The 22,087-nt window shown below is 41.1% G+C and overlaps 1 protein-coding gene across 4 annotated transcripts in view; it reads right to left on the bottom strand.

Moving 5' to 3' along the window:
* The window catches only part of LOC117524567 (rap guanine nucleotide exchange factor 4-like), a 90,339-nt gene that overhangs the window by 20,604 nt on the left and 47,648 nt on the right, over window positions 1-22,087 (bottom strand). For all 4 annotated transcript variants that reach the window (XM_034186379.1, XM_034186376.1, XM_034186378.1 and 1 more), the window contains 8 exons: window positions 18,213-18,277; window positions 11,374-11,480; window positions 7,773-7,894; window positions 7,502-7,685; window positions 7,334-7,418; window positions 1,474-1,534; window positions 368-444; window positions 112-258 (listed from right to left, as the gene is read on the bottom strand). In XM_034186379.1, the coding sequence (XP_034042270.1) occupies window positions 112-258; window positions 368-444; window positions 1,474-1,534; window positions 7,334-7,418; window positions 7,502-7,685; window positions 7,773-7,894; window positions 11,374-11,480; window positions 18,213-18,277 (848 nt within the window). The remainder of the gene's footprint in view (window positions 1-111; window positions 259-367; window positions 445-1,473; window positions 1,535-7,333; window positions 7,419-7,501; window positions 7,686-7,772; window positions 7,895-11,373; window positions 11,481-18,212; window positions 18,278-22,087) is intronic.

Below are 22,087 nucleotides of genomic sequence, written 5' to 3' on the forward strand. Positions count from 1 at the left end.
CCATACTATTCCAGTACTTTGACTCTTACATCTGCATTAGCGAGGCCTCACCAACAGAGGGCAGTGTGACATTTTGCAGTGGATTTCATGAAAGGACGAACACCAACTCACCCTCAAAATCCTGTTGAAGTCCTCCTTGTCAACCCTCAGGAACTGACAGTTGTCCTCTCGCAGAACAATGGAGGCAGCTCGCGGGGCATCGTTAACAAGAGCAAGCTTCCCAAAGTCGTCTCCTTCATGAAGCGTGCAAACAACCCCCTGTACAAAACAGTACACTGAATACTTATTAACTAAAGCACTGGTCAGTGCAAACATATCATCTTGATTTGTTTAACAGTTATTTGATTTCATTTAGCAAAATACCTACTTTGCCATAGATTAAAACGTTCACAGAGCCCTTCAGGATAATGTACCATGATGTGCCCTCATCTCCTTGATTGAACACTAGGAAAGAGAAGATGTAACTAAAAACAAATGTTTAACCTCCAAATTAAATACTTTTAATTCTAATTATAAATAACTAAGTCCATGTGGGGTATTTTTTTTAATGAGAATGTGACAAAATGTTCAGTTTAGATGGGCAGACAGCTCTAGGAAGACTCCTGGTGGGTCCGAACGTTGACACTGTGATCATCTCGAGACAATCATGTCTCGGAGGTCTACGGACAATTCTTTTGACCGCATGCTTGGTTTATGCTTGGTTTCAGTTAGTGGATTAGCGGTTATTAATGCAAATTTTCTGGTTAGATGTGCCCACCACTGCCCTACCCCTAAAGTAGGTGAGCGGGAGGTGGGAGTGGCTTATGATGTCTCCCTAGAAGTGTACCTAGACTTTTTGATATGTCCCATGGTCTAGTTCAAAGCTATGAAGAAACATTTAGGGGACATCTTATGCACACGTGGACCCCCTCAGCCAGTGGATGATTGAGACAACACAGAAAATGGAAATTAAAAAAAAAAATCCCAGCAGTGATTCTTACATTTGACTTCAATTTCATTGCCGACAGTATGAACCCAAGATATTTCATGTTTTTTGTGGTCAACCCCATCTCATTTGCTAATATCCATTCAGTCCCTGCATTTAAGGCCTGCAACACATTATAAAAATAGTTTGGCAATTTATTCAAAATATAAGGATTAAATGACTGATTTTACAGAAAGTTTTTTTGAGACAAGTCAGGGGACTGATGCGTGAACATGTCCAAGAACCTGAATAGGTCTTAGACATCATTTACATCAATCATTAAGAAATGCAAACTGTATGGTAATGTATGGTAAATCTGTGCCAAATGGGCAGCTCTCAGAAATTGAGTGAGGGAAGCCACCAAGACACTGACACAACTCTGAAGGAGTTTGTGGTTGGAGAAAATGCATAGTGCAACTTTTGTCTGTTGCACCACCAGTTACACAGCACAGGAACAATTACAACACCCCGCTCGAGCAATATGGTATCAGGATCTTCACAATACTTACACACTGTTCCTGCTTTTTCATGGGACTCGAAGATTAGCACTCCTGCCAGTTCTGTTTTTACCTGTGTGATATGGAGAGACAGTTGTAACTCAATAGGGTCACTGTCATACTCATTCTGTTTAGAGAATCTACCTTTGCACACAAAAACAGCATAACCATATATAATGTTTGAACAGTCTAATTTTGTCTTGTTTGTTGCGTTACAGTCAAACCACTGCTGCTGCTCCATGCTGCATACATTTTTAGAAAGACAAGCACCAACACAGAACTCTGAAGAAATTCGCCCCTTCATTTTCATTTTATGGTGGAATTTTGAACTACATTGCATCTAGAAAGTATTCACAGTGCTTCACTTTTTCCACATTTTATGTTACAGTCTTATTCCAAAACGCATTAAATAATTTTTTTCCTCAAAATTCGACACACATTACCCATAATGATAATGTGGAAAAAAGGTGTTTTTTTTTATTTTATTTTATTATTATTTATTTATTTTTTCCAATTTTTGCTAATTTATTAATGGTGCATTTACACATAGGCAAAACGTGTTACGAATGTCATATTGGCATCATTCTTGGCACATTCCTGACATTCTTAACATGACTTAACAACCTGGTCTCACGGCAAGTCGTGATTCATCAGCATGAAATATACATTAATCTATTGGTTTGTGATATTGTGATGAAAAGCGCCTCATTTTCGTCACGGCAGCACAAATTCATTCTAATTCATTCCGCGATGCTGCACGAAATTAAAAGTGAAGCGGTGGGGTCGGGGTGGTTATGGTTAGGTTGGGGGGAGTAAGATTAGGTTATGGCTAAGGTTAGGGTCGGGGGTAGGAATAGGGTTAGGAATAGTGAGTTAAAAAAAAAACCCCGTCACAAAATACTGACTCATTTCGTCACGGGAGCATGAAAAAAAAACGTGAAACTGGGCTGGACTTAACGCATCTGAATAGGTTTCTTAATAGTGCGTGTTGGTGCATGATATTCGTGATTTTCGTGGAGCATGTTTTTGGCTGTCAAAAAATCTTCCACAAATGTCACGCACCACCCTCATTTCGTCTCATGTCGTGGAGGTCACAACGGAGCGTGTTGATCCGTCTTGATTAGTGGTGATCCTTAATAGAGCGTGACAGCGTTCTTCTCTGACGTACGCACAATTAAACCCTGCTGCACCGCATTTAGTTCCATTGCTGCAGTATGCTGAAGAAGAACAGTGGCACCAAGTCGGCTTAAAGACTCGTTCCAATGCTCCTCAGCATGTTCCTTGCAGGTGTTCCACCTGCTGCTGATGTGCCTGATGTTTGGGAAAACAAGCAAGACGAGAGCCGAGTGGAGCCACACATCTGGCTCTCTCCGTCTCCTCCTCCTTTCTGCGCCACTGTTTTACTTATAGTTTATTTCTCAGTCTGTTCCAGTTTAGTTTTGTCTTAGTGTTTTATTTCCTATTATTCTCTGATCAGTTTTTATGTACTTTATCTTCTGTGTTTGTTATCCTCTGGTTTGCTTTTCAGTTTTGTTCTTAGTTGGCTCCCACGCCCATTTATTTATGTTCACTCCACGCCCTGCACCTGACATTATGTTTTTTCCCCTCACTTTGATTCTGTCTGCTTTGTGTTTCCACGTTCTTTGCACCTGCTCACGTATCTTTGTGTATTACTTCACTCCAATTGGGCACTCCCCTCCTCACAATCTTGCTCGTACATTATCTTTGTTCACTAGCCACACCCCCTTTCTAGATCTTTCCTCAAGTGCACCTCATTAATGCCACCTGTTCCTCATCTCACATCCTAATTACTCCACATGCATTTAAACCCCACAGTCCTTCACTTCCCTGCCAGATTGTTGTCTCGTGCACTTGCCAGCGCCATTCATAGTCCTGATTTTGTCTTACCATGTTATGAATCCTGTTCTGTATTCTTCAACCATGCCTCTTGCCTCATCCCAGATGTCGGTGTTTCTTGTGCGTCTGAACCCTGCTCGTTTATGACTGCGTCTCAGCCTAACCCTGCTTGTACCTCTGCTGCGCTGACTGCCTACATGTGTACCCAACCCAGTGCTGGAATAAAGACCATGATTTCCTCCACACCTATGCCTAGTCTGGGAGTCTGTATTGCGGGTCCAGCTGCTCCTGGTGTTGGGCTGCCACCCGTCCTGTGAAAAATATACTCTGCCAGGATAATATTTGGTCCCAGTCCAAATAGAGTTAAATATACTGTTGGGGAAAGTGTAGTGACACGGACCCACAACAGGGGGCGCAAATGAACGGTCAATAGATGAGCCAAAAGGTAACAATTTAATGTTGTGAATGTGCACAACGACTATACAGACAATCTCAGAATATGAGAGCAGTCAATACACAAAGGTGACGTGTGGGCAGGCTCGAGGATAGAAGACGTCTATCCTGAGAAGAGCCGGAACCACACGATTTCCGCCGCCACCGAACCTGGTGAATACTGGAGCCGCCAAGTCCCGAATTCCCAGGTGATCACCGTCCCCGATTGTCGGATCTGGTACTGCTGGTGAGGAGCACAAACAGTGAGATGTGGGTGTGTGCACACCCAGTAACAAAAACAGTCAGAAGGTGGAAAGTCACCTCCACCTCTAATCACACACTCGTTCAGCTCCTGTTAACCACTTATCTGGTTGGAGTGTGAAGCGAAGCCGTCGCTGATCACACCAAACGCCAATCCCACAGATAAGGAAACACTTACAGGAAAACAGCTGCAAAGAAGTTCAGATTATTAGTCAGTGTTTTCAGTTCAGCAGAGAATTACCTTCACAGGTAGATGATATCTCGGCAATGAGGTGGAGATGACGTCCGGGTTTTATGGAGTAGTATGATGAAGCGTAGATGGGTGACAGCTGTCATGAGATAATGAGTGACAGCTGTCACCCCCGGCTGTGTCCGTGGCGGCAGCGCCCTCTTGTGCCTGAAGCCCGCACTTCAGGCAGGGCGCTCTGGTGGTGGGCCAGCAGTACCTCCTCTTCTGGCGGCCCACACAACATATACTCTACCACAGTGGTAAATCAACTCTATCACAGTGTAAAATGAACTCCATCATGCTGTGAATGATTATTATAGGAGTAGAAAAACGTGATCGACAAGATGGTAGAACTGATTTCACTCTATAACAGAGTGTATTTTATTGTATTTAGAATGGGACCAAATGGTATCGGGGCAGAGTATTATTTTACTCTGCAAAATTTACTGTGTGCCTTGGCCAAGGGCAGAGAAAGGAACAGACCTTAAATAAGTATGTTTCTTTGGGGTGGGGGTGGGTGTGGGTTGTTTGTTTGTTTTTTTGCTTTTTTGCAGAAAAAATCATCAGAGCCAGCCAGTCCTCCATCCAGGACTTAGGTCCAGGGCTGGGAAGCAAGCTGGTAACATCTTTGCAGACCCCTCAAACCCTGGACACACACTGTTTACTCTTCCCCTCTGGTCGATGTTAAGGTGCTCTGACACTTGCACGACTTTGATGCACACACTTGCACACACGTCGTCATAACGATCCCACCCGTTGTGTTCCCAGCTGGACGCTGTGCTTTGTTCCACCGGTTGCCACGCGCTCTGCGCTGGACGCTGCATATATAAAATCATTATTTCGTAGGGGATTAATCATTTTCTCTGCAAGCTGGCTTCTGAAAATGGCTCTATTCACTTCCTGAATCACAGAGGCCCTGTACGTCTGTACATCAAAACGAGACACAGGAACAGCTTCTTCCCACAGGCCATCACACCGATGAACAATTTAACCTGCCAAAAAACTCACTAAAGCCCTGGTCCCACCGAATGATAAAGGATGAATAATTAGCCACATAGCATGTTTTTTTTTTTTTGGAACGAGTCCAGGAATTCAACAATCGTGGGAGAATAGTGGCTCTGAGAGGCTGTTAGAGGCAGAATATTTCTGTGGTGAGGACAAGGCTGTTAAAAGCCCCTCATCCGAGCGCCTGGTGGCTATGAGGACAAGATAGGCTATTTTGGGCAGGCTATTTTGTCTCAGCCCTTTTGCACACTATAATCCCACGCGCTTTGTGTGCCAGACGCTGTATATAAAATAATTATTTTGTAGCGGATTAATCATTTTCTGTCAGAGCTTGGATGTTGAAAACACTTCTAATCGTTTCTGGAATCACAGAGGACTGCTTCATCTGGACCCTTTTTTCCGCTCTCTGTGTCGTGCGCTGAGGTGGAGAACGTATTTGGAACAGCCTAAAAAGTAATTATTTGTAATGTTTATATTGTAATAGCTTGGTAAAACAGTTGCATGTTCATTCCTTCTATATAAGCTGTAAAAGTATGTTTATGATACATTTAACATCTTGTTATAATGGATCGGATGTGCTCCGCTGTGTGTGCACACCGACGCAATCACTCACACTCAAGACAAGCATTTAAGCAGAATGCGAGCGCGCAAAAGAGCAATTTTGCAGACAATATAATGGACGAACACAAAGTTAAAAGTTGGATCACCGATGAGCCGCAGAAGAAATAAAGCCAGCAAGAAGATGCGCATTTAATGACTCTGGAACTGTGAACTGCAGCATGGTGCACGGATGCACACACAGGCTGGACTGTGCAGGAGTGTCTTTTTTTTTAACTGTGTTTAAAAAATGTGACAACATCTTGAATGGATAATGTGAATTGAAAACATACACTTTAAAGGGACCAAGTGTGGGAGGGCTGGAGGGTTGGACCAAACCTATGCCTAAACGTGCGCCAATGTCACATTACACATTACGCCACTTTACCTAAAGCCTGGTTCACACAGCAGGATTTTAAAATTGTCTGTAGGTTTCCAAATCCTGAGAGACCACACGCATGGAGATAAAAAATCATAGATCTAGCAGTGTTGGTCATGCATGTGGTGTGCAGGCACACAATAAAGACAACAACACCACATATGAACAGATTTCACACAAGAACATTCCCAGGTCAGACAGGAAATCTCGCAAAATCTCTCGAGATTAAACGTGACTGCAGAGCAAACAAACAGCGATACTTTGTGGACTATTTACAACAGAGGAAAAAAATGATAAAAAAAAGAAAAAGAAAAGGTGTTCTTTAAAAGGAGTGGAGACAGCGCGACCACCAGACTTCTCGTAAGCTGTTTAGATTTCGCTTTGTGCGTCTGTCACCTCACTTTCTGACTGGCTGCACGTCACATTCAGCAGGCTGTGTGCTTGTTTGTGGTCGGAAGACCCCACACACACTGCGATATCGGGTCAAGACAATCCAAGATGTTGAATATCCCCGATTTGCGATCGGAGTGCTCCTGATGTCCTTCTGAGCAGATCAGAGCACTCTTAACACACCACACACGGCAGGAATATTTCATAAGATTATCTTTAGCGTCATCCCCCCCCCCCCCCCCCCCCGTCTGCATATATAGTAATGGTAAGTGCCACACTGGCAGAAAAATTTACGAACACTAATACCCATATATGCAATTTATTCTTGCAAGACAGAAGGTATTTTGTGCATAAGTGAATGTGGTGTGTGTGTGTGTGTGTGTGTGTGTGTGTGTGTGTGTGTGTGTGTGTGTGTGTGTGTGTGTGTGTGTGTGTGTGTGTGTGTGTGTGTGTGTGTGTGACCCCCATCCGCCCTTCCCGATCAGCCTACACCATCCTATTCAAAGCCAACCGACAGCTTCTATCAGGAAGGGCTGACCACAAAAACAACACAAAGACAGACAAGAACGAGAGACACGTGGTGAAGACAATAACTGTGATGTGAGACACAGAGGAGACGGGGCCCCAACCATACAACATACCATGACAAACAACCACACATGAACAAACAGTGACAGCAACAGTCTGTTGTCTAAGTTAAGAATCCTACAAAATGTACTTACAGTGGTAGATAAGTGCGACAAGGCCTTTATGTGAATCAGCTCTTCATATATTATCTCCAAATCATCTGTCGTTTTCTCTGATGGACTGGAAATAAGGAATAAGTCAACAAAGCCATAACAAAGCCCACTGATTTACTTAGCAGAGACATTTCTGCTGCAGAATCTTACTGCTTCCTCAGAATCATCCTCAGGTGGGCATCAGGTCCAATCTGTGAGAGCAGGAGCAGTGTATCCTGCAGCTCCTCTTGGCTCTCCTTCCTGTCCTCCTCACTGGGTAAAGGAGGATCCTCCTGTTCATCGTCCAGAAAGCGGTAGAAAAGGTACTTGTCCTGGAAGCTCAGTTCCTGCTCCACTGCATCATGACAAACAGGAGGGCTTAAATTCAAAATGTTTATGTATCACCTACAGTGCCTTGAACTAAACACAAACAGAATCTCACCGTGGTTGAGAACACCTTCTTCCAGCAACACCTGCCACATGCCCACAGCCTGAATGCGAGAGTGGACGCATGAGCTCTGTTGTAGTTGCCAGTCAACCAACTCTGTCCCCATGCAACAGTGCCTAGAAAAGGCAGAAAAACAAATCATAGCAGCCAAACTTCCAATGCAACAATTAAATTAACAAGTCAAGCAACAAGCCAAATATGGCAAAACACTGTGGGAAATCATATGATATACTGCATTTATATAGTGTCACAATAAACAGGGCTGTTTTTTTATATTTAATTCACAAAAAGCCAATTCACTCATACTGACTAAATCTGACAGTGATGCTTCTCTGGAAAAACACAAGCGGTAAGCTTAAATGGTCTTGGTGAAGCCCACCTAGAAGAAGAAAATGGTGCAGTTCCTTGATTGGCCATTTGAGGCGGTTTCCATAAGCGGGGAAGTTCACATTCAAGACCATGTTAAAATGTCCACATTTAGAGCAGTAACAAACATGTTTACATCCTGGTACAAAGAAAGCTTTGGTCTCTGCAAGCAGATTACCCTCCATGACAACTGTACGGGGGGAGGGGTGATTTTTCACATTTCTTAGTTTAAGACGTTTTAAGCCATAAATTCATGAATAATTGGGGCATGGTCACTTTGAATGACAACTGGCTGATTGAAGCTCAAAACTCTCTTAGAAGTCATTCAATGCAGTCACTTGCTGTTGTGGAGGGTTGTGTGTCATTTGGAGCATTTTATTACAAACACCTGGAATAATATGGCTTGGTGTCCTGCAAAATAAATGTCCTAACGGATCACCTAGAACTTCCCTGCTATAATATTCACACTGACAAAAATTCTCGTTTTATTTAATGTTGTATGCTAGCACTGTTAGCAGCTATCAGTAGCTTGATCCATGAAGTCCTGTTAATGCACAGTTACTGAGAAAATAAGTGGCTCATAACTTTTAATGCTCATACGAAAGCAAACCATGATGGGAATAACCATGCAGTCCCCAAAAATATGACTTTGTAAACACCTGAACTGAGGTTAGTCTGTTAGCTTAGCTGGTGCAGACTTGAAAATAAGGAAGGAGCTCAGGCTTCTTTTATTACACAACTACCTAACCCATGCACTACCTCCTTATCCATTTATGGGTTCTTAGTGGCGTAGGCAGAATAAGCGCTGTCGCCGCTGCCAACATGGCGACGCCCACATATGGGCTTCATATCTGCTCTTTCAGGTGTCTACAGAAAACCTATGGGTGATGTCATAAGGCGTTTGTCCAGTATATATACAGTTTATGGAAAGACATCAAATAGTTAAATTTCATGCTGGATGAAAATCAGGATCTGTGACAGTAAAAGAAACAGTAAGACAGCGGTTTATTAAGTAGTATTGCTGCAAATCTCATACAGAATTCATGTTGCTTGGCCTTGGCAGAGGTAACCTGGTCCAAGTGTCCATCTAGTTGAATACAAGCTAATTAACTTCACACGAGAGGTGATAATAAATCTGCACTAAGAAACTATGGAGGATAATGTCACTGAAAGTAATTCTAACACAATATTGAGGAAATATAATGGAATCAAACATTTATTTTCAACTTAATGTTTATCAAAATTCTAGAATGCGTAAAACCTTTGTACAATACTGTAGATAAGTAGTTATCAGAGCGCATTCCTCTGTCAAAACCCAAAATACTCACACTTGCGCATTTATCCCTATATGGACAAAAAGAAAGAAAGAAAGGAAGAAAGAAAGAAAGAAAGAAAGAAAGAAAGAAAGAAAGAAAGAAAGAAAGAAAGAAAGAAAGAAAGAAAGAAAGAAAGAAAGAAAGAAAGAAAGAAAGAAAGAAAGAAAGAAAGAAAAATAAAAACAAAAACCCTTCATATTTCAGGCAAGTGTGTTGTGAAAGTGTAGGAACACGGACCCACAACAGGGGGCGCAATGAACGGACAATGGAGGAAGATAAATAACAAGGTTTACTATTGTGAAACAAGCACAATAAGTACAACAATCACAATTTGGGGTCGAATTTGCTGGTGTCGTGTGGGCAGGCTCGAAGGTAGGAGACGCCCGTCTCAGTCGAACCGGAACCACCCCGATCTCCTCTGCCACCGAACCCTGGAAATACTGGAACCGCCAAGTCCCGAATTCCCAGGTGGCCACTGCCTCCGCTCGTCGGATCCGGTACTGCTGGCAGGAGAGAGCAACAACACACAGGTGTGATGCGACAGCACCCAGTAACGAAGAGGGGAGAAGCCGCCTCCACCTCTTGTCAATGCACAACAGGAAGGTGAGTACTTATCCAAGCAATATAGCTTTTAGCAGTCAACAATCCTGAAAAGGTTTAACAAATGATTAGCTGGTTAATCAGAATAAGAATGCAGAGATACTACCTCAGTCTTAGGCGATATCTCGGCACTGAGGTGGAGACGCCGTCCTCCTGATATACCTTGGTGCCGAGTAGAAACAGCTGTGTCCAATAATGGGTGACAGCTGTCACCCTGGCTGCTCATCTCAGGTGGCTACGCCCTCTGGTGCCTGGAGCCCGCACTCCAGGCAGGGCGCCCTCTGGTGGTGGTGGGCCAGCAGTACCTCCTCTTCAGCGGCCCACACAACAAAGTGTGTATCACTAGTAAATAAAATTTAAAATGAAATCACTATTCTAAATAAATAATTATGAAAATATTGATGTATTGCATTTTATTTTTGGTGTCACATGCCCTGAGAAATTAAGTTAATTAAGGAATTTAGCCTGATTTTTTTCTGCTGCTGAACATCTCAGAAAACTGGACTTTGATGACATCATGCAGGGTAATGCTCCCTCAATGACCTCTATTGAAATGAATGGGGAAAAATAGAATTTTTTACAGTGTGAATTCAGTATTTTTTGTGGACTTTGACAGTGAATATGTCACAATTGTTAAAATGTGTGTTTTGCAAGGATGCAATAAAACAACTAGTGTTGCTTATTACGTGGACAGAATTTCCAAACATAATATTTTGAGGAGGAAAGTGACAGTTTTTTTTTTTGAATGCCTCTCTAACAGACTGCAGAAATGAAGCCCAGCACAGCGTGACAATGGTCTTCAAAACATGGATCTAACCACAGATTTCATCCTTTCCATTCATGTGGTCAGGAGACCTCTCAACAAAGTGTGTTGCCTCTCCCGAAAGCGTGGAACCGGCTATGTTTGGGGTTTGTGCTGCTGCATCATGCCATGTTAAGCTAAGCTCTTACATGTGGGATGCTGGCGAGTCTCACAGAGATAGCGAATAGTCAGGACCTGAGGTTGCGTCACTATTATGGCTAAAAATAGCACTGAATCTGTCATGCATTTTTCAGATGCTGTATGGCTAAATTTTATTTTTATCAGCTACATCAGGGCCTGCACAATTTGAAGAGTTGAAAGTAATGATTCATAATCTGGTATATTATTTTTTATAAAGATAGCTGGAATGCGATATGCCCTTTAAACATTTCACTGAATTTCATGAAAATGAGTTTCACTACCTCCTTGACAAACAACAATGGTACTTCAGTCTTCAGTCATTTTTGAAAGTACCAAAAAAAAAAAAAAAAAAAAAAAAAATACAATAAACCTGTATGTCTTCAGATGGTACTTCCTGTCCCTGATTATGTGAGGTGCTGTGGACAGGACGGCATTTCGAAGAATCTTCCCCGCTCGCAGGATCTTCTCAGAGGGCACCTGTAAGGGCAGAAGAAGCACACGTAGCTTTAAGTGAAATCTCAGCAGAGCGGAGCCGTGGTGAGCATCTGTCGAATACTGCCTCTACAATGACAATTGCATTTAATACCTGAGAATTGACTTTTTGGTGTGGTAAAGCTGCACTTTCAATGAATGACTTCTGCAAAATAAAATGATATAAAAAAAAATGGAATTCAATTTTCTGATAATGTTTAACTTATCATCAAAAAATGGATTTAAAAAGTATTTTATGTTATTATCTTCATGAAAATAATACTTTGTTTTAAAAGTTTCAGAAATTAATATGAAAAAATATCAGGTCAACAAAATCTGTCTGATAAGTGATGGCAAATAACTCATGTTTCCAGCTTGCAGTGGGTCTCACAATTTTATTCTTTTTTTTTTACCTCCGCCAAGGAGGTTATGCTTTCGGTTGCATCCGTTTGTTATTGGTTGGTTGGTTGGTTAGCAGTATTACTCAAAAAATCCTCAATGGATTTCAATGAAATTTTTACCAGGGGTGTATCTTGGCCTAACTTAGAAGTCATCAAATTTTGGTAATGATTTGGAACACGATCTGGATCCAGTAATTATTTTAAGGATTCTTTATCATTGCAGAATAGGGCTAATTTCAACATTTTTGCATCTAACTTCATGAAAACGGGTCACAAAGGCTAAACAAAAATTAAGTTACAACACAACAATAATTTAGCATTTGTTTCTCCTCATTGAATAAGCTTGTTATTAGAAAATTAAAAAAACTTTTGTAGTTCATGCAGTTTCTCTTTATAAATACATTTGCTGAAGATCTAAGGGTTTAACCCTCTGGGGCCAACGCCGTTGTATACGACGGCTGAGACCAAGCTTTACTAAATTATAAATAACTTTTTAATGATATGAGATAGAAACTTAAATTTTGTTTTTGCTGAAAAGTTAACTCCGCAGACTTTTGAGCAACCATTTACCATCTTTGTACTCCTCATAGAAGCTGTGTGATAACGTGAGCAATGTGAATGTCCAATCGGAATTGGTTCACCGTCACATGGTTTTCCAAAATCCAATTGTAGGGCAGATTCACCTCACGTGACACACCAAAGATTGTTTTTAGGAGTGATGTGTTACTAGTTTATTATAGTTTGCTGTGTGTTTTGAATAAATGTGAGTGGAAAATTATTTTCCACTTTACTTTTTCCTTTGTTATTTCTGATTGTAAACCTTTATGACACTTATAAAACACAACTATAGCATATATATTTTGAAAGTACAGGTTGTCTAGAAAAAAAGAGACATAAAACTTGATTGTGGGATGCAGGGAGAGCTGTTAACAGCAATAATAAAACATTTATGCCAGGCGAGTGAACTGTCCAAAAAAATGCCCTCAGACCCCAGAGGGTTATCCACTGAATCTGAAACATGACGGTAGATGCGTGAAACGACGTGGAATAAGTCTCTTTGCCAAAGGATATTCCATGTGACATCAGTGACCCTATGGCCTTGGCGGAGGTTTGCACTCTCCGGGTACTTCTAGTTTTTTTTTTTTTGCCAGCCTTGACATTGCGTATTTTGCTGTCAGTTTGAACTGAATATAGGGCTTGATATATTCCTTCTGAGCTAAATAACAGATGGTTTCCAGAGTCTTGACTGACATATTGAATTGTTTAAGTGGGACATGGGTAATGTGTTATGTCACTGTTCTTTCTGTTGTGCCATGGGCTGGGCTGAGGGTGTAGTGACATTTAAAATGCGCTGCACATACTTCAGAGAGTAGTGGAACCCACAGATGTGTAGTAGACATCTGTCAGATGAAGCCCACATATACACAGCGCTATAAAGGTTGCTAGTTGCTAGTGGTTGGGAGTAACGGTTGCTGAGGCTAAGCAATCCAGTTTGAGATTTACAGATGCAGCCGCAATTCTGGCCGGTTAACTGTCCCTCGTGTAGAGTTGAAGTCTCTCTATTGACCTTCCTCTTCCCCATTTTCACTTTCAGTGCCAGAGCAGTGTTCTGTTCACCAGCTAAGACCAACTCCACTCATTATGCCTCCCTATCACTAGCCGGTTCCTCACCCAACCCTGCATATCAGCTGGAGGACTTCACATCTTCACACGTTTTTCGTGTCCTATAGCAAAGTTTTGGTCTTTTGGGAACACAGAGAAGAAGTGTTACTTAACAAACCAACAAAGACTTTGTTGATGAAAGAGAGTTTACAATGTGGGAAGCCCCGATTCTTCAAGCACCTCATTGTTGGTCACTTTGTCTCTCCATGCAATCCCAAAGATGCAACACAAGCATCACATGTGGAAGCGGTGGAGTTTGCGATCCTGACTCGTACAGGTGGTTCAGGTCCTGCTGCCATAAACTAATGTTTATAACGATTATACTAATGTGGAATAAATAAAAAATAAAAATAAATAAATAAATAAAAAATAAAAACCAGCTGGTACGTGTGGAACCACATCGCACCGCTCCAGTGGAATAAATAAAAGATAAAAACCAGCTGGTACGTGTGGAACCACATCGCGCCGCTCCTGTGGAATAAATAGAAAATAAAAACCAGCCGGTACCTGTGGAATAGGGTGGTTCAAAAAAATAAAAGTTGGAAATTCATTACTCTCACCCCTTCATTTTATGATGCTTTGGGAAAAAAGAAAGCCTGACAAATATTTTTGTCATACATTAATATTTAGAGGTAGCACATCATAGCTGAAGGTTGTAAATATATCAATTATCGCTGCCCGAGTGCCCATGCAATAGGTTATCCATTGTCCAGTATCTAATCACATCACTTATAAAGAGGATAGAAGTTAACCACCTGAGTGTAACTAAAGTATAATTTTATATTCAATTTAAAACTATACCTGGGTTTAAATATTTCTCACAAACAACATACTTTCAAAAATGTTATTTTAGGCTACAAGCTGAAAATTTTGCTTCAATTCACAGCTTCTTTTCTTTCAGATCTTTGGTGATGGTGAATCTAACATGAGATAAATGTAAAAAGAGACATTTGCTGACTTAACATGCTTAACCATTAACTGGAAACTTCAGTAAAACATGTCAGCTACTAGAAGTAGAACATTTGTATACCTTATTGGTTCCACTGACTGAAATAAAGGGAAACCAATTGCCCTCAAATGGGCAAATACTCAAGGTATTTTTCTTCAAACACACTGATTTGAAGAAAACTGTCCATGATGCTGCTGTGACCTCTATAGACATGGCAATTCCTTTTTGGGAGAGAGCTAGAATCCCACTGAGGGCAAAGCAGCATCTGATCACAAAGTTAGAAAAGGTGTTTGGAAAATGGAAAACATTGAAAAAGACCAAGAATCGCAATACAGACAAGCAGAAGAAAGATGAAACAGTGTTTTGTGAATCTTTGGAGGACTTGTTTGACATGGCACATCAGGATGTCCTAACAATGATAAAGTTTGAAGATGACAGACAGTTCCTACTTGCTCAGCGAGAGAAAGGTAGAAGGGGATGCATGGCAGGCATAGATAAAATACAAACTGCCAAAGAACAAAGAGCAGAAAAAAGGAAAGCTGCAGAAGCAAAATACAAAGAGAAACTGGAGGAGCCTGGACCATCTAATGTCTCACTACCTGACACTGTCTCCAGCCAGAGTAAAGAGAACACAGAAAGTCCAGATGAAGAATTTGTTATGCCAGTGTCACAAAAGCCAGTAAAATTAAAGCTGTTGTAACACCAGGACTTGCAGCAGCATTGGATAGGACCAAAACAACAGACAGAAGTGCCACCTATATTCTGACTGAAATGGCAGCAAGTCTTGGTCATGATGCAAGCAACTTAAATATCATTATCATGTAAAGGATGTTCTCTTATGTTACACAGCTGTATAATTGGTTCTTGTGCTGATTCATACATTTTTGAATATTAAGTACTGCAAGGCATAAAGAATATTATTGTTTGGAGCTAGATCAAAATATATGTGGAAATATATAAAGCATAGACTTATTTAAATTTATCAATAATGAAACAGTATTTCATCAATAAAATGAAAATGCAATGTTTGATTGTTACAAAATCTTCGTTACCCCAGTATGTAGGTATTGTAGGAGCATGATACATGTACGAGAAGAACTGCATCTCACAATTCATGTTTTAGTGTTAACTATTTTATGGGATATGAAAAGATTTGATTTTCCAATGTATTGCCATAATTTCTGTCCTGACATATCAATATTAAACTGACAGAAATAATTTGGAAATATCTGGAAATGAGTATACTATATGACAAAGTTATTGCGAGCAAAATCTTTAAGGGCTGTGTGCTACCAGTAAAAATTATTAGAGTTTTATGAAATTGTACATGATGTGTTTTTATGTTAGGTACAACAAATTTAGAGGGTGAGACTTGAAGTTTTTTGAAAAAAAATGTTTGACCATTTTTATGGATCACCCTACTGTGGAACCACATCGCACAGCTCTTGTGGAATAAACAAAAAATAAAAACCAGCCAGTACGTGTGCACACACACATTATTAGCAAAAGAACCTCTCATAAAACAAAAGAAAACAAAAACTCGTAAACAATTTCCCAGTTTTGTGCGGGCGAAAGGGTGTAGGCTGAAGCAACCAAAAACAACAACAAAAAAAGAATGAATAAATAAAAATAAAATAATACCACAATAAATAAATACCAATACAAATTATAAGTGCTTCAGAAGTAAAATAGTTATATCATAAGCAAATTATTAGGTGATTGCAAACAAAATTCACTCCTGCCAGGAAAAAAACAAGGATTAAGAGGAGTTAAATAGGTGACCAGCCCTGGAAACAAATGTCACTCTTCTCCTCTGTGTCCGAAGTCGGTGCCCTGGGGGGAGCCACTCAAATGCAGTGTGCAGAGCATGTGATGGATCCTGCATAATCTTTTTAGCCAACCTAAGTGCTTGCTGGTCATAGATGGTCAAAAGAGATTGAATGGGAAGTAGATGGCAGTGTTCATGGCAGTATGAACAGCATTTCCACACATTTCGCTAAAAGTTCTGAATCCACTTAACAAACACAATTTTCAGTTTTCAAATTGCCTTTTTTTTACAAATGAAAAAAATGACATATTTACACATACAGATTTATTTGTAAAACCCACCACACGTTCCAGTAACGTGTGTTATACCGACCAACCAACCACTCATGTCAGGAAACTAATTTACCCATAATTCATTGCGGCATGTGTGTCTAAACGCTAAAACCTTCAAAATTAGTGCATTACTTTAAAACTAAAACATATAGATGATATTTTCACTTTATAAAATGACAGATGTAACATTAATTTCAATAACTTGTCCGGAATTAGTTTGTTTAAACCTTTAACCATAAGTCAAAACTGTCTGCCTATGCATGACTTGTGTGATATGCCGGTGAGTCTGTATGGTGTGAAGAGGAATTATTTTTTCCCTTTCCCTCCTTCCCTCCCTCTTTCTTTCTGTGTGGTAGTCAGCTCTCCTCTGCCTGTAGAGGATAGAGCTGCACCACTCATACCTGTCTGTCTGCTACAAACATGTAATAGACAGGCACTAAAATCTTTGATTTCAGATTTCACAAATGTTTTTAACTGTTAAGCTTTATTCACTATGCCCGCAAAGACATGTTAGAGGTCTAAAAATGATTGGAACTAAATTTATTGAAAGCTAATTGGTCCGCTGATGGTTTTAAAAGTTATCTGAAAAGCTAATCCGCTAACGAAAACGTTAGCTTTGATAATTAGCCGTTAGTGGATTAGCGGAACTGTGCCTACCACTGATTATAAGCCACAATCAGTTTCTACAAGTTATTAATTATTAATTGAGAAACACATCATCATTAGTTAGCCTTTTGCATTTCAGTCTTAAATTGTGTCTGTGAATTACTGATTTACTTTTCCATTCCTTTTTGTCTTCAGTTGACACAGGTTTTGTTTATGAATAAGTTTACTTTTTTTTAGCTATTATACTTTGTGTGATTTTATTTTCATTTGGCTGAACAGACATGTCAGGTGATCAAGTCTCATGACTACCCAATAACACACAACAACAATAGGAACCAACATATTTTCACAAACGTTGGTGAGAAAGTTTGTTGTAATGAAATAAAAGCTATTAAATTTTATAGTGGTGTCAAAACATGTTTTTTTTTAATCTATCAGGGGTTTTCTCTGTAAAAGGGTTTTTATTCTTTAATCTTAAATCTTGGAGCCAGACACTGTATAACGTCTGTGTACATTACTCAGCAGGAACAAAGTACTATAAATCAGCTATAGTGCCATGTTATCAGTCCAGTTATCAGGAAACAACTTGGACGACAAGGTTGGACAGGAACTGTTATCCTTGGACACAAAAACAAAACCAATTCCACATTCCATATTTAGCTTCATCCTGTCTTTGAGAAGCAGGTGACAGTAAGGGTTCCTTCACACATAGTGTGAATACGTACAGCTCAGGGCGACTCACGCCGGTAGAGCTCATATAAGCGAACCACGAAACATCACACCGACAGGCAGGCATGCACAGAGCCGGTGGGATGGTTCATGCAAGCAACGGTGACTTTCGAGCAGGAACACAGTGTGAGCTGTTGCTATGTGTGAAGGGGCCCAAAAATATACCAGCACTGTTGTGACTATACAGCACCATGCTGTTTCACAACATGTAATAGTAATAACAATGCTGTAAATATACACTTGTACAATAAAATTAATGCTTATCACGTTGTAGAGTGTAAGAAAAAGTACCTTATTCTGATGTTTGCAGACTGCAATGATTGAGCTGTTGTTTATGTTTTCTTTATCGGGCATTCCTGAATAGAAAAAGCAGAAGGAGGAAATGCTTTCAAGGTGACAATAACAATACACTTAAAATTTGTCACATTATTCAATTTAACACAGCTGCAAATTAAATTTATGTCTGCTAGACTAATCAAAGTGAGATTAAAGTTAAAGACAATCAAATGCTTATTTATATTAAAATGTAAAGTATAATATCTCATATTAATAGATATGCAATGTACGAGGTCTATTAGAAAAGTATCCGACCTTATTATTTTTTTCAAAAACCATATGGATTTGAATCACGTGTGATTGCGTCAGCCAAGCTTGAACCTTGGTGCGCATGCGTGAGTTTTTCACGCCTGTCGGTTGCGTCATTCGCCTGTGAGCAGGCTTTGAGTGAGGAGTGGTCCACCCCTCTCGTCGTTTTTTTCATTGTTTAGGAATGGCTCAGAGATTGCCGCTTTGCTTGATCAAAATTTTTTCAGAAACTGTGAGTGACATCAAAGTGGACACCATTCAAGAAATTCAGATGGTTTTTGGTGAAAGTTTTATGGGCTTCAAAGAGATTACAGAGTGTTACTGTTGCTTTAAGGATGGCCCAGAGCGACTGGTGGTGCACTGCGCTCCGAAGCCGCCATCGACAGGCTGAGCAACCATTTCATTTCTAAACGGATGGCTGTATGGATCCGTGACCATCGTGTGCGCCATGCGGCACCGCCGCGACGCGCGGAATTCCTCTGCACGTCTGTCTCAATGTGCTGAAAAAGTGCTGATGTCCACGTGTTTTCACAATTCCTGTGCTAGCCAGATGACATCCCGGATAAAACACAGTGTCCAGTTTGGAAATGAACGGCACATGGCGGTACCGCATGGCACAAAGCAACGCCGTGATGAAGCCTCACAGGACATGTTCTGGCATGTCCAGGCACATCCACAATTTCTCGGATAATCACTCGATGGAAAAACCACTGACAGCTGCCTGAACGCCATCTCAAAGCCATCCTGTGAGACCAAAACGGAGGTGGTTTTGTCTCGTTCCAGTAGCGAATCCATCGTGATGTGCGAAGCCTCCACTCAGCTTTCCATGACAAAATCTCTTGTTAAAAGTGAAATTTGCCGGAAAATGGTTGATGTCCAGCTCTTGTGATAACCAGAGAAATTGCACACGATGGTCATGGATCCATACAGCCATCCGTTTAGAAATGAAATGGTCGCTCAGCCTGTTGATGGCGGCTTCGGAGCGCGGCGCACCACCAGTCGCTCTGGGCCGTCCTTAAAGCGACAGTAACACTCCGTAATCTCTTTGAAGCCCATAAAATTTTCACCAAAAACCATCTGAATTTCTCGAATGGTGTCCACTTTGATGTCCCTCACAGTTTCTGAAAAAATTTTGATCAAGCAAAGCGGCAGTCTCTGAGCCATTCCTAAACAATGAAATAAACGACGAGAGGGGTGGACCACTCCTCACTCAAAGCCTGCTCACAGGCGAATGACGCAACCGACAGGCGTGAAAAAACTCACACATGCGCACGAAGGTTCAAGCTTGGCTGACGCAATCACACGTGATTCAAATCCATATGGTTTTTGAAAAAAATAATAAGGTCGAATACTTTTCTAATAGACCTCGTATGTACAAGCTATATGTTTTTTAAATATAAAGGGCAATCATGTACATACACTCAACAAAAATATAAACGCAACACTTTTGGTTTTGCTCCCATTTTGTATGAGATAAACTCAAAGATCTAAAACTTTTTCCACATACACAATATCACCATTTCCCTCAAATATTGTTCACAAACCAGTCTAAATCTGTGATAGTGAGCACTTCTCCTTTGCTGAGATAATCCATCCCACCTCACAGGTGTGCCATACCAAGATGCTGATTAGACACCATGATTAGTGCACAGGTGTGCCTTAGACTGCCCACAATAAAAGGTTTGGCAAGGATTAACTTGTTTTTATGAAGAACAGTGAAAAGTGTTTCCACTTAAGTGGCACTCCGCTTCGTGTCGTGGTGTTTTAGACTCCGCGTCGTGCATTCAAACCGTATAATGCACGGCTTCGAGTTGTTTAATCCGCTTATACCATGGTCCCACACAGTGAGCTAACACACAAATATTTAAGTTAAGAGAACTTGATAAAAATGCGTAAGTATTTGCAACTATTTTATGCCAATCTCAAAATATTTTCCCTCCGATGCATTTACCAAGTCTGCGGGCTCGGTAAACACTGCGGGCCACTCACACCGCCCCCCTCTCTGCTGTGTGGAGCTGCGGCCAACTCCAGCACCGCGCCCCTGTCTGGTGTATGGAGCTGCGGCCAACTCTGGCAACAGGTCCAGAGACTACGCTCAGTAACCGCAGCTGCAGAACTCTGTGGCCACTGAGAGAGGTTTGTATGTTTTATTTACTTGGATTCTCTGTGGGTCCTGCATCCGTACCCCGCAACGGTAACACCGGAGGCAATGTGAGCGAGGGGTCATCCTTGGCAACTGTTCTCTTCTTCTTTCTCCTCTTCAATCTTGTCCAGTTCATCCAATGATCTTTACGTTGTTTTGCTGTTCTTCTCATTTGCTCTCCTCCTCTTTCCATTCCTCAAACGTTTTATTTTGGCCAAAAATATTAAAATTCACTTGGAAATCCATGTTTTATCGCGTTTCTGTCATTCACCTGTCAAAACACAGGTGATCTGCGCCAACTGATTTGCGTGTTGCTATGGTGACGACCAGAGTGGAATGACTATAACAGTGACTTAACTCGCCGAACTACGTGTGTATACATGAAAATAATGCACGCCAGTTAGACATGGAATTCTCACTGACTATGGCCCTGCGATTCTGCAAGTTCTCCCACTTAGAAATCATGGAGGGGTCTGAAATTTTCATCTTAGGTGCATGTCCACTGTGAGAGATGTAATCTAAAAAAAAAAAATCTGGAAATCACAATGTATGATTTTTTAATAATTTATTTGTATGTTACTGCTGTAATTACGTATGTGAACAACTGTGAAAATCAATGTTAATATTTGGTACAGTAGCCTTTGTTTGCAATTACCGAGGTCAAACGTTTCCTGTAGTTTCTCACCAGGTTTGCACACACTGCAGCAGGGATTTTGGTCCACTCCTCCATACAAATCTTCTCTAGATCTTTCAGGTTTGGAGTTTCAGCTCCCTCCAAAGATTTTCTATTGAGTTCAGGTCTGGAGACTGGCCAGGCCACTCCAGGACATTGAAATGCTTCTTACAGAGCCATTCCTTAGTTGCCCTGGCTGTGTGTTTGGGGTCATTGTCATGCTGGAAGACCCAGCCATGACCCATCTCCAATGCTCTTACTGAGGGAAGGAGGTTGTTTGCCAAAATCTCGCAATACATGACCCCATCCATCCTCCCTTCAATACGGTGCAGTCGTCCTGTCCCCTTTGATGAACAGCACCCCCAGAGTATGATGTTTCCACCCCCATGCTTCACAGTTGGGATGGTTTTCTTGGTTTTCTTGGGGTTGTTCTCATCCTTTAAACATGGTAAGTGGAGTTGATTCCAAAAAGCTCTATTCTGGTCTCATCTAACCACATGACCTTCTCCCATGCCATCTCTGGGTCATCCAGATGGTCACTGGTGAACTTCAAACGGGCCTGGACATGTGTTGGCTTGAGCAGGGGGACCTTGCTGCCCTGCAGGATTTTAAACCATGATAGCATCATGTGTTACTAATGTAATCTTTGTGACTGTGGTCCCAGCTCTCTTCAGGTCATTGACCAGTTCCTCCTGTGTAGTTCTGAGCTTTCTCAGAATCATCCATACCCCACAAAGTGAGATCTTGCATACTTGCATGTACTAC

This window comes from Thalassophryne amazonica, chromosome 14 (genome assembly GCF_902500255.1).
Source record: "Thalassophryne amazonica chromosome 14, fThaAma1.1, whole genome shotgun sequence".
In the NCBI taxonomy this organism is placed as follows: Eukaryota; Metazoa; Chordata; class Actinopteri; order Batrachoidiformes; family Batrachoididae; genus Thalassophryne; species Thalassophryne amazonica.